The sequence below is a fragment of the Emydura macquarii genome, unplaced genomic scaffold, assembly GCF_026122565.2.
Source record: "Emydura macquarii macquarii isolate MOO-44397 ecotype Brisbane River unplaced genomic scaffold, CSIRO-AGI_Emac_v2 contig_968, whole genome shotgun sequence".
NCBI classification, from domain to species: domain Eukaryota; kingdom Metazoa; phylum Chordata; order Testudines; family Chelidae; genus Emydura; species Emydura macquarii.
Genome location: NW_027131105.1, coordinates 2,867,623 through 2,881,626, shown reverse-complemented (window position 1 = coordinate 2,881,626; position 14,004 = coordinate 2,867,623). Strand labels below are relative to the sequence as shown.

Below are 14,004 nucleotides of genomic sequence, written 5' to 3'. Positions count from 1 at the left end.
GTGAATTCTATATAAAAACTGAACTGGGAAAACCAAAGATAATAAAATGTGTAGGAAACTGGAAATAATGAAACTGAAAATAATGAAGAAGAAATACATGTTATGACTGACTGCTTAAAGGGGCAACTTGCCAGGGTGATATATGTGCTCATATAAATTCTACAAGACAGATATTCTTGGGAACATTTGGAGAAACATTTTGGCAAGTGTTTAGTTATCAGTTTGGAAAGATAATTCTAACAAAAAGCTGTAATGGAAGTCTCTGTAATCTGACTAAAACATTGGTTTGCAATTAAATACTTGTACTGCTATCATGGTTTAACACAGGTAAGAACTAAGAATATAATTTAGAAATTAGAAGAAAATTGTGATCTCTATAAAATACAGACCTAAGCAGGATTTGGAGATGAGAATGTGGTTTATAATGCTAAAAAGTTGTTCCCTAATGTTTTAAATGAATATTTCCAGTAACACTAGGCCAAATGTATATACAGAATCAAGTTTCTTTATATCCACAAAGTATGATAATGAGAAAACACAGGTTTCAAATTTACTCTAAGAGACTGAGATGATACTCTAAATTAATTTGAACTTGCAACAGCAGGTCCAGTTACATACACTTTTAAATGGTTTAAAGGTTAATTACTAATTATATTTTTAATATCATTAATCACAGGATTTCATTTTACATAAAGCTTTCTAATACATGTCAGTGTCTGAGTAATCCAGGAGGCTACTGTCCTGCTGAATGCATTCTTTTGGCAATGATTACATCAACCAGTCAGCTCATCTCTTACACCCAGTTTATTTTGTAAGTAATCTGTATTATCTGGAGATTCCTGCAATAAAGGCATATGTAGCTGAGAATTCAAGAGTTATAGTTTAAATTCAAAATTCATCTACTTCTGGAGAGTTAATAATCTTAATTTAAGAGTTCACTTCTATAGTGCCTTCCAGGAGGGAATCTCAAATACTTTATGTATATTTATAGCCCAGATCACCACCTCCTGCAGTGAAACCCATAGGGAAAGTGAATCTCCATGATAACCCCCTTGTAGAGTCCCTATTATTCCACTGGGAGGGATGTGGAGGGAGGGGGTTCCCCTCATCCCTGTGGTGTATGCTGCAGGGCCCACCACCAACCTGGCAGATCCCCCAAAAGCCAGCACCAACTTTACTGAGGCTCTGTATCTCTGCAATGGCTCTGCCCCCAGAGACCCACATTTCTGTCCCCTGACAACACGACTTTGTTGAAGCTGCAGTATCAGAGAATCCCCCAGGATGCAGTGAACCCCTGGGGGAAAGGGGTACCCCAAAAAAGATAACAGAGCCTTGGGCTGTATCATCTTCAATGACAACTCCAAATTATCAAGTGGAGGAATAGTTGTGTGACATTCTTCCAGCTTGCCCTGTTTTCACCCCCTCTTACTATGTGGCTGTTGGACCCATGGAGCTAACTTCAGTCCCCTCTTTGGCACAAGAGACCCATGCATGGAGTGCCCCCTCCCAGCAGAGATATAGCAGAGTTATGAGCCAGTTCTTTTATCCCTCCAACACACCTGTGATGTAAATACAATCTCTGCTTTATGAACTGGAAAACTTAGACACATAGGCTCAGATCCTCAAAGATATTTAGGCTCCTAACTACACTGAAATCAATGGGAGTTATGTGCTTAAATACTTATGAGGATCTGGGCCATAACAATTCAGTGACTTGTCCACAGAAGGTCAGTGGTGGATCCTGCAACAGAACCTAGATCCAATTCTTCGTCTTGTGGCTTAGCCACAAGACCATTTAACATAATTAAATGCCTTTAAATCTTGACACGTCACAGGAGTTTGGTGCTTCTACCAAATACATTCCATAGGGTGTTTTCTAATCCCTCCCGATAGCATACGTTTAGGCATGAGAGAGAAAACATACTGCTTCCATTTTTGAAAGCCAGTAGTAAAAATGCCCAAATGCCAAGGAGTACATGTACAGTGTTTCCTGTGGGCTGACTATAGGACCAAGCCTACAAACACTTGCACACAGCATAATGGGATGTGTCACCCATGTAAAGTTAAGCGCCTACGTTAGTATTTGCATGATCTGATGTACGAGTCTCAGACTAAACTACTCAGAAGTCAATATTTATGCATATGAGAAAGTAACTCTTGCCAGTAATTCCACTGTGATCAAAGGGACTGCTTATGCGGGAAAAAATTACTTGTGTGCGGCTTGCGTGAAAGGTAAGTACCTGAAGGATTAAATAGGTTAGGAGTATTCTAAGTGTCTAAACTCTAAGTGATTTAGGTGCAGTGAATGAGATTTGCAAACCTACATCATTATGGATATGGCTTCCCTGTAAGCTCACCCGTACCTCTTTTGAAAACCTCACCCAAAACTATTTACTTTTCATTTTTAAACCAATGTGATGAAAGTAACTTCCAAACTTCATTAAAGCTGCTACTGAGTTTATTTTGTTGAGGTTTCAGTTATATACTAAATGTGAAAAGGGGAAGGGGAAAGAAAAAAGAGTACAGGAGGAAAAGGCAGCCAACATCATCCAACGTCATTTTAATTTCCATCCAGAGAGTAATATGAACATATTAAACACAAACAGAACAAGTTTTTTAAAAGACCATATGGCACTATTACAGTGTTTTAGCTGGATACAAATGTAATTTGTAATTTTATAAAAATTATAAGAAAGTATCAGAACATCTTTAAGTAATACATCAGTAAAAAATAAATCTCAACATTTGAAGAGTACTTTGAATATTCTTACAGTAAGAATTTTAAAAGTGCTTTTTAATAACAGTGCTGTAACTTGACATTAGTGCAGCGTGCCAAATAGATGTTAAAGCAAATATTTATAGTGAGTTGTACAATTTTCTATAACTGGTACACACAGGGGTCTGAGAACTAGTGTTAACTGAGGTAAGTATTTCAATTATAACCAAACATTACTTTAGTACCTTATATGCTGATTCTATCACTAAGAGAAAAAAGTTGACATCCCTTCATGTGAAGACTGAAACCTTACTCACATCATGAAACCAGCACTGCACCACTGAACATTTAGAAGTCAAAGAAAAATGGCTTCTCCAAAATACTTATGCTACTTAGAAAACTATGATCCTATGCCACAAAGAGTATTTAATACAAGGATCAAATTCTTTACATTTGATAGGTGCACCTAATTCTCCACGAAATAAATTATTTTGTTGACAATGCATGCACTCTAAGAAAGCCCGATTTCAAGATTTTGTAATTAGTATATCTCAGTAATTAAGTAAACTTCATTTAGATATTTCACAGTATATTTATCTCTGAGTAAGTATGTGATTTTTTTTACTAACAGTGACAGCACCTCACTGCTATGTCTACTGCCAAATCTTTGAGTAAGTGAAAAAGTGAAAAGCCACCTACAGACGCACGATACAATAATAAGGGTAAGAGGCACACTGTACTTCTGAAAACCATGGAATAACTCTCAGAGGTGCCTCAGAGGTGATCTTTTCAAATTACATCACTTTTTTTTAATTAAAGATCTTTATTGACTGTTTTAGAATGCAAAAATGTTGAATATTCACCATTCTATTGTTTAAACCCCCATTTTTAAAGAGACAGGAAACAGAGTTTAAGAACCAGTTCCTAGGACCTCATTTGCATATTACAGAACCTGAACATTTCTTATTCAAATTTTTAGTTTGTTTATACAGGAAGATTTTAGTCAAAGTATGAGAAAAGGGAGTAAAATATAAACTATTGCATTTACTTTATAATACGGTATGGTTTAAAATGTCAAACAATTGACCATTTTTCATAGTATTACACATAAGTACTTTTATACAAACATTAGCGCTGAATTGATAACTAAAGATAAATTGCACAACTACCTCTCTATCTCTTCATTTTAAAAAGTAAAATATCATCCCTTTAATTCCAATAATTTGGAACATCCAGTAAATGTTTAATCCATTTTCCATCCCTCTTTTTACAAATGCATTAGGAATGGTTTTAATGGACATAAAAATAGAAATATTTTTGTTAACAACTACTCAGTACCAAACTTAAACATGGGCTAGAAAATAATTAAATATAATGCATAATTATTTTGATCTTTTCTTGACAGGAAAGCAATGTTCATACTTACTGTAAAGAATGTAGCTAAACAACTGATTAATCAAAGAGATTTGATAGTAACATATACAGTAAGATTGTAACATATACAATTATCACTCAGTAATTTGTATTTTTGGATTATAAATTCTTGATAATTAGTGTACTGAATTCTAAATTCACTTCTTACACTTTTTAGAAAGATTTCCAGTGCATGTAAACATGAGAGATTGTGATTCTTTAACATTTTGAATTATGTGCCAAAGTTAGATTAACCAGAAGTGCTGAATTTACAGCAGCACATTTACCAAATAGTGATACACGATCCTAATTATTATTACAGGAATAATAAACATAAAGAGAGGTATTATGAATGATCAAACGGGGGAAGGAATGCTAACAATTGTTTGGATCAACATGGTTCTCTAAAGTTACAGTAATATGTGCCAAACGCACAATTAGGGTTATTAGGATATTGTGGAAAATTCTGCCCAAACTACATGCACATTGTGACAACTGTCACATTACCCTTCACACTTCTCTTGTCTGTTCCTCTCTTTCTCTTTGTTTCTCAATACCCCTTCCTACTCTGCTAGTTTTTATCTCATCCACTGATGTATGTTTCCAAAATGTACTACCAAAATCCAGAAAATGTAGGTGCAGCACAAAAACAGTTGAATTAGCATTTTTATTGTCCTTTCAATTATTGTGAAGCCCTCTCATCTCAATGTGTCTGCTCTGGGCTTAAAATTTTCCTCCTCCAATCTAATGAAACAACTGTACTAAGTGGCCTGGGACAGTCTTCAGAGCCTACCAGTACAGTCCTTAAGCAACGTTAGACTTTCCATAAAATTAAGGGAAACAATTAAAGCTTGTTATGCTATATATTATAAACATAAATACATTGCCCTAGAGTATATCTCTAAATTAATTCTCAAAGGTCTGCTGCCTTTCATACCATAGCTTCTCGAGTGCTTCAAGAAGCAAGGGAGACACTTGCAATCATTCTGGGACTAGCTATTATCTCTACTTTGTTAATGTTTTATAGGCAAATAAATCTCTTTCTCATGTTATATTATATTAACCCTGACAGAATAGGGAGACTTTTTGTTCCTAAGTATAAACACTATACAATTAGTGAGTTTTCTTTCTAAAACATAGTACTGTCTCACTGCAATGACAGGTTAGTTAAATCTAAAATAGATTCTCTAATCATCAGTTCTACCTTGGGGTTTTCAGCTTCACTGGTTGCTAGCTTCTTGTCAATAAGCCCCAGGTTGTGCAAATTAAGAATGGAATCAGCAATTATCCGTGCTGTCCTCTTCTGATAGCCTCCAGATGTCACCATTAAGATAGGAATTCTGTGGCTTCTGGCAGCCCTGAATACTACTTCATCTCTTTTAACAATTCCCTGCATATTTACAAAAATGAAAAACAAAGAGAAATACATGAATGTCACAGTTTATATTTTTACTTTTATGGATTTGTAGCTTATACCTTATACTTCTATAGCCTTGTATACATGAGAAATTACCATACTATATACAATTACTATATGTTTGATTTCCTAATAGGAATATAATGAAAATCTGTTAAATAATAATTTAAATAGCCCTCTAGTAGTGTATCACACATTATGCTTTGGCTTTCTACACAAGAACTTTTCAAAGACTATTTAGTATTTGTATTACGATGGTGAGTAGAGGTCACAACAGATTGGGGCCCCATTGTGCTAGCTACTGCACAGACTCATAGTAAGATAGTTCTTGTCCAAAGAACATACAGACACCACAGTCAAAGGATGGGGAAAATGAAGTATTATCTCTATTTTACAGACAGGAAACTGAGACAATAAGAGACAATGGCCATGATTCAGAAAGGCATGTAAGCACATACTTAACTTCAGTAGGACTGCTTGCATGTTTAGGATCAAGCAATTTGCTCAAAATCATAGAAGAAATTCCTAGTAGAACCAGGAACTCAATCCAAATCTTACATCCAAGTCCTGTGTCTTAATTACAAGATCTTCCTTCCTCTCCTTTTAAAAAGGGTACAATATTACTACTATAAGAACCTATGAATGTACTGTATAATTACATGGGGTACTTCATCATCCAGACAGTAGAGAATCCAAAAAGAGCACCAGTCCAGATCTATTTCTTGCTAACAGAGGGGAATGGTCTAAAACATGAGAATAATAGGAAAGACTAGCGACCAAGACTTCTATACTGTCCCTGAATTCAGCACAGTAAAGAATACCCATTATTTATTACATGTAACAGAGAAGCAAAATGCATTCGGTTTCAAGGAACCACATTTGGGGAAAGGGGAATTCAGAGTTACTTAATGAGAAAACATATTAAAATCCACAAGTATGGCAAAAGTAAAGACAATCCTAAAGGTACATAATAAAAGGTACAACCAACCCACTACAACTCCTCTGCAAAACAGTAAGAAAAAAGTAAGAAATGTAGCTCCACAATGAACTGTTCAAAAATCAAGAGGTTAAAAAATGACAATAGCCAAGGCCATACAAAGTATATGATACTGCAGAAATGGCAGATTCTGCAATATTAGGCTTCCACTGCAGTTTTGATAGCAGGAGGCCTGCAGTGCATGGGACTGATAGTGGGAGCCCCGGCCTAAGGGGCCCGTCAGCGCAGGGTGACCACTCTCAGCCCCGAGCTGTCAACAGCAGGAGCCCCCACTGTCAGCCCGTTCCTGCTCTCAGCCCCGGACAGACGACAGCGGGGACCTGTGCTCTCAGCCTCGGGTGGCCAACAGAGGCAGCCCCCACTCTCAGCCCTAGGCCCTCACTCTCAGCCCCAGGCTGCCAACAGCAGGAGCCCCTGCTCTTAGCCCTGGATGCCTGACAGCGGAAAATCATGGAAAAGTAATAATGGACTTAATTACTGCAAATCATAAGGTCCGTTATTCTTTTTCCAGAATTTTCCATGGTTTGTCTGCAACTCAGTTGCAATTTTTTGACAATCATGCCGCAATTCAAATAGGGCCTTAACTATAAATAGAGTAGGGGAAAGGAACTAAACAAGAATATTGGAAAAATCACTTAAATATAGGGAAAAATAGGGGCCAAACAGACACAGAATGAGTCTGTGCTAGACAAAGGGGTTAAGAAAAATAAGGCGGCCCTTTACAAACACATTAGGGAAGAATACTGGAAAAAATAAAAGAAATGAAAAAAGGAGTGAAAAATAATATTGAAATGTGACTATTTTAACTATTTTTAAAAATCTGTCCAAAGATTGCTTGCTTGTTTGTTCATTTAAATGGTACTATCCAAGGACAAAGGGTTTAACTAGGAATAGTGAGATGAAATGAAGACTAAAAATTCAGGATACACATCAGGAAAAACTCCAGTGGAGTAGATTCTTCGGGGACGTAGTAGAAGCTTCAGCAAATGGTACCCATTTTCATATAGACTGGACTGAGATGTAGAAAAATACACTATAAGGAAAAACTCTGAACTTGCAGAAGGATGGACTAGATAACCGAATAGCTATGATTCTGCGATTCACAGAAATCTTATAAACACAACCTTGATAATTAATCAAGTGCCTACAACACGAACAAGATGATCCTCATAGAAAAAGAAAATACATGAAGAAAGAAGCAATATAAAAACATTTTTAAATTACAGAGGCATTATATATATTTCATATTATTTAGGAAAAGAGGTTCAAGTATTTATAACAAAATTAATAATAGAAGAGGGAAAGTCTATACAGTAAAAAGGAACAACAATCTTTGCACGGCTAGAGCACTTTTCGTTAAAGGATCTCAAAGTGTTTTACTAACACAAGTGAATTAAAACCTCACGACAAAGGAATAATTCAGAACTTAAATATGGGGAAACTGTGGCACAGAACAACAACTATTAAATAACTTGTTCAATATCACACAAGATGTCAGAGAGCCAGGAATAGACCCTAGATCTTCAGATACTCATTTCTGTGTTTTAAGCATAATATGATTTGTTTTTTGTTTACAACTGGGAGTTTAATTCAAACATTTTGAGAGTATTTATACCAAAATCCAAATGCTTTTGAGCTAAAATTCTCCTTTTCTAATCATGATTTCCATTTTCAAGAAGAATAGTTTTCAATGAAATATATATATTTCAGTGAGCACATAGTGTGTCCTGACAGAGCAGAAGTTGCATTTCAAAATCATTTGAAAAATACCATCAGTGCCACTAATTTCTCAATAGATTATTTTCAGACTGCATAATAAGAACTATTCTGATGACTCTTCACTTGCTTTAACACTTTGAAATGTATAAATTCAGCATTAATGCTGAGCTTCTCTTCTATAATCGATGAAAATGGAAAATAAGCATCATCACTCAGACACTGAACACCAACCCCATCGCATGCTGTTATTATTCAAACTTCTTCTGAAATGTCTGTGTCCTAAAGTGTTTTACTGATTTCTCAGAGCTCAAGATAGGATTCATTAGAAAAATTCCTAAGACAAATATGTATATAGAACAATATTTGCTGCATGTTATCAGCAAGGATGTATTAAGGGCAGATCTACAAACACTTAGAACTGCCTCAGCCTACACAGGACAAAGTGTGGATCCCTGAATCCAAAGGGGAATGGGACAGAAGCTAAGCCACAGTATTGCTGGCAGCACTTAGTTGATTGCCCGGCCCCTCCTCTGGCACCAGCTTCTGCAGACTGTTTACTTGATCACTGTGGCAGCACTGGAAGAGAAGGATGAAGACTGCTAAGGCTGTTATAAAGAGGTCTGCGATCAACTGTTCTCCATGTTCACTGAGACTAGGTCAAAAAGGAATTGGCTTAATCTGCAGCAAAGGAGATTTATCTTAGATATTACAAAAAACTTTCTGACTATAAGGGTAGTTAAGCTCTGGAATAGGCTTCCAAGGGAGGCTGAGGAATCTTCATCATTGAAAGTTTTTAAGAATAGGCTGTACAAACACCTGTCAGGGATAGCTTAGGTTTACTGGGTCCTGACTCAGAACAGTGGACTGGACTTGATGACTTCTTAAGGTCCCGTCCAGTCCTACATTTCTATGAAATTTGAAAACATTCAGCAGGAAGGACTGCCATACACACATCATCTCATTCTTTCTTTCTTTTCCTGTTGACTGCACTTAAGGTTTTGCAAGCTATGGACCAGGAACAAGACCATCTAATGAGTTAAGTGCTAGAAAAAGCTAACTTACAAAACTGCAGTTGCCATGTCTGTCCTTTCCTGAGGACTAAGAGAGGAAAGACAAGATACTCAGCAGAAGTTAGGATGAAGACAAGGAGGGAAGAGGAGGAGGAGAGATTAGAAGATGGGCTGAGGTAGAAGGAATTGCTTGGAAGGATGGTTGGACTTAATATACGGCATGTGGTTAAGGAAGACACAGGATATTTGGGACTGAGGGCCAAAAAGAGGGAGGGGACGCTCAAGATCAGAGAATAGAGTCATGTTAGGCTTCAGCAGAGAAGAACCATCAGCTGAGAGGATGTGACTAGCTTCTGGAGAGGTCCAAAGCTTCAGAGATGAGGGGACAAAGTTGTGGCGGATCCAACCCTTGATATTGGTATTCATTGGTGGAAAAAAACCCAGTGAAGTCTGTAGATATTATAGTGTTATACAAACCTGAGGTGAAATAGCAAGACCGCCCAGTGGGTCACCATCCAAGATATCAGTTCCAGCATTATAAATAATGATGTCTGGTCTCAGTTCATTTAATGCCCCTTCCACGTGTGTCTGTACCTTCTGAAGATACTCTGTGTCCTCTGTACCCCAGTCCAATTCAACCTTCCGCTTAATGGCTCCTAAAAAAATTGGTTTAATGATACCGAATCAAAGAAACAAAAGAACATGCTATAAAAGGAAAAGCAAGATTCAGAAAGAAGCAAGAGGAAAAGGATAAAGATTACAATTTATGAAAATTTTAAAATATACATAAGATTATCACTTAAAAACATTTAAGCAACACTCCCCTCCACCCCTCTCAAGCAGCAGCTAAATTAAACACTACAACCTGGAAACATTTTTATATTTAAAAGAAAAAAATCTGACATAATGAATAAAAGAGGACATATACAGATGGACTATTATTAAATAAAAGCAATTTCCATTTATATTTATCTCATAAATATTCAACAACTAGGAAGGAAATCAGTAAGAACAACATCAAACTGACAAAAGACACAAAAGCTTGAAAGTAGTAAAAGAAAGATGAAAAGAAAATTTAATTGAAATGCAGGACAAGTGCTGGCATGAAAGACAAAGATCATTAAGACAAATTATTAATATTTATTTGTATTACAGCAGCACCCAGAGGCTACAGTCAGAATCCCTTTATGCAAAGAGCTGTCTGGATGCCCAAAACTGCTTACCATCAAATAATCTTATCCTGTAATCAGGTGTGTTGGCAAACACTAATTCATGTTAATTGATTATTTTGATGTCAGTGGGGATCTGTATGCAGACCCAATTGTGGGAGTGAGGCCTAATTTATGTCAAATAGCTACAAATGGGTGAAGCAAAGCATCAGAAGAAATGCAGGATGGTGGATGAGGGTAAAAGAAAGGACACACAAAAGTCCATAGCGGAGTTATGTACACAGCAAGATAGTTTTGAATAACTTACAAATACATTAAAGTACAAATAAATAAATCAAATCCATGTCAGACTTTCTTCAGAGTAGCGACTATGGCTCATTATCCTATAGGTGCTGTACAAAACACACTGGGCCCCAGATTCTGACTGACCCACTGACTCTAGACCCACTGAATATAAACAAAAATTATAATGATAGATAATAATTTGTCCTAATAATCTTTGTGAGGCTCACTGTTGCATTCCAGTCCTCATCCAGCTTTGCAATTGTTCTGTTTCTTTCCATCTTTCTTTTATTCCTCTCAGACTTTTGCTTCCTTTGTTTGATATTATGCTTACTGATTTCTGCTCTTGTTGTTACATAAATGTTCATAAAATTATACACTGCTGTTCTCCTGCATACAGCTATGGACAACACTTTGCTCATGTTCAGGGGAAACAATATGATAGGTGGATGGAGTTTATAAAGAGGAGGGAAACAATTAGTAGAAAAAGAAAGATAAGTAGTATTCTGGTTAAACGGTTAAACGTCAGTTGTGACAATCATAGAATCACATCCCACAGCTCTCCGGGTACCATGTCCTCATCTTCAGAAAACACAACCTAAGATTACGATGTTTAATTACTTAGCATAGTTGCCAAGTTCAAAGTAGCTCCACAAGTGACATCTTTGGGGATGTGAGCATGTAAGTTTTTTCTGATTCAGACTCTCTCTCTCTCTAAGAAGAAATTAATGCTAATACTTCTGAGTATCTTACGGCAGGCTACTATAATCATTCCTATTTTACAAAATGGAAATGGAGGCAAAAGGAGATGGCCTGACTGTTTTAAAGTCACACATTCACTCAATACCAGAGCTAAGAATGGAACCCAGTGGTCCTGACCTGGAGTCTTGTGCCTCAGTCACAAAACTATCTTTCCCTTTTTTGTCCCTGAAGTGTTTCCTTTCCTTCTTTTTTTCTCTCTCAGCCCTGCTTTCTCTCCCCCCCTACCCGTTTGTCACTGTCTCTCTTTGACTTTTCTCCTCTGGTCTTTCACACTGGCCCTCTTCTCATAATGGTCCAATCCCCTTCCCCACACCTCATCAACACTTTCTTTCCCCCAATTTCTTAGTAGCTTCACTGATCCTGTCTCCCTCATATCATGGCTGCCCCCTGGGGATGTGTTGCTGTTTAGAGCTAACTATTAGCAGTGCTGGCCTCCTATTCCTCTCCACTGCATCACATCAGAAACAGTGGGATGAGGGACCTTGCAAAGAAAGCAATAAGTAAAGGAGGGAAGAATCACCTGACAACGAAGGATGGTCAGGGCATGAGCCAGGTTCAAGTCCCTGTTCCTCCAAAGACTTTTTGTGTGACCCTGGGCAAATCACTTAGCCTCCTGGTGCCTTGGTTCCCCAACTGTACAATGGGGATAATAGCACTTTCCAAACTCACAGGGGTGTTGTGAAGATAAATACATTCAAGACTGTAAGGAGCTTAGATACAACAATAACAGGGACCATACAAGTAGGATAGACAGAGGAGGAAAATTTAGCTGACAGGAGTAGTTTCTAGTAGTGAGGAAGAGAAGCTGAAACAGAAACTTTGCTCATGCTTATTATGAGTCACATTTCAACTGACATAAATGAGAGAGCCACATGAAGGGGGAAAGCATCTGATTGGATGTGTGTGGCTGATATGACTAAGAGTCTTTGTGTTTTCCATCTCACAAGAAGATACCAAGCCTAGTGGAAACAGAAGCGTGACAAGTTTAGCAACTGAATTTATTTTCAGAGGCTTTGGGGCAAAACTCACCCCAATGCAGAGAGGGCCTATGCCTTCCACATGATTCTATTCATGGCCTAAAAATAGCTGAAGTTACATGTAGGTGCTTAAATGGACCAGCTACACTTGAATGAATGTCACCTTCTAGATACTATACCCATGCTTATTTCATAAAAGACTTAACATTAAGCAACATGCAAAATGTTAACAGGATACTAAGGCAAGTTTGACTTGCTTAATTAACAGAGCAAAGAGGCAACATGAACTGAACAAAGGACCACACAGCAGGAAATGTAGAATAGCAAATAACAATTCACACCATTTTTTCTAAATACAGATATTAAAACTACAGAAGGTTTGCCATTTAAAATTAACAAGCTGCTCCATTTTTTTTTTTGAAAGGTTATAAACTAATTACATTCCATATGTTAGAAAACATTGCTATTTGATAAGTACAGGAATGGACTGACCAATTTTGTTTTAACTTCATCTGTTAGTCATTTTTCTCTTGGTAAACATGATGTACCCCGGACAAACATTTTTGATGTAATACTTAGAAATGTGTATGCTATAGTATAAACACTGAAGTAAAGTATTTGAAAAAAAAAGCAAGATATACTGCATTCCATGTGTTCCTTGTCAATCATCCAAACTAAGCAAGTATGCTGTTTATCAGAGTGACAGTTACATTAAAAAAATTAAGCAGAAAGAAAAAATTACACACTACACTCTGACAATTAACAAATCAAGCCTGCAACAGACATCTGCATTTTATCAAATTGAATAAAAAAAAATCAATCCAACTTTAGGCTTTTTCCTTTTAATTTAAAAAGCCAGACAATTAATTCTGACAGGCCATGATACTTAAGGGATATTCTATTGTGAAAAACCAAATACCCAGTGTCTAACAGTTGTGAGAGTATTCTATTTCTTTTCAAAATGCTTACATGGTATTCTGAGGTTTCTCATTTTCTAAAGGCTTATATAAATAACAATTCTGCAGGGAACATGATCCCTAGTTACACAAAGTTAGCTAATCCTGAATGAACCATTTATTAAAAAATGTTTAGTCTAATGAAAACATAAAAACAATTCTAAGTAGTGACAGTTGTCCTTAAATCAACAGCACATCTCGAGTATTACTCTAATGTTTCGCATGGTCTCTTGAATGGTTTAATAATGAAACCAGCTAATGCTGCCACCTTATATTTTAGAAGCTCATCCACTACTGAGAATACCTAAAATAAGGCTAAAGTTTTTTTTTTTCTGATGATGATCAATGAACACTTAATAAACTTTCAGGTAAACTTACAGGAAGGACACTATTACTTTTTGGTGAAATTGTCATTTTAAAAATCAGCATGTCACTCAATTACAAACGTAGTGAAATTCTCAAATAAAATCAAAACAAAACCACTGCTTTGCACAGTGAGCAGTATATAGTTGAATTCCTCTAATAACATCTGGAAGAAACATTACTTCTCATTAGAGGTCCTGCTATGCCATTCTTCATAACTGTT

At 36.7% G+C, this 14,004-nt stretch overlaps 1 protein-coding gene across 4 annotated transcripts in view; it reads right to left on the bottom strand.

The window, feature by feature from the left end:
- Positions 1–14,004, bottom strand: part of HDAC11 (histone deacetylase 11) — a 106,637-nt gene that overhangs the window by 14,216 nt on the left and 78,417 nt on the right. For 3 of the 4 annotated variants that reach the window (XM_067543800.1, XM_067543799.1, XM_067543801.1), the window contains 2 exons: positions 9,750–9,928; positions 2,541–5,519 (listed from right to left, as the gene is read on the bottom strand). In XM_067543800.1, coding sequence (XP_067399901.1) covers positions 5,277–5,519; positions 9,750–9,928 — 422 coding nt within the window. In that variant the 3' untranslated portion in view covers positions 2,541–5,276. Of the gene's footprint in view, positions 1–2,540; positions 5,520–9,749; positions 9,929–14,004 lie in introns of those variants that run through there. The other variant, XM_067543802.1, reaches the window with a different exon arrangement.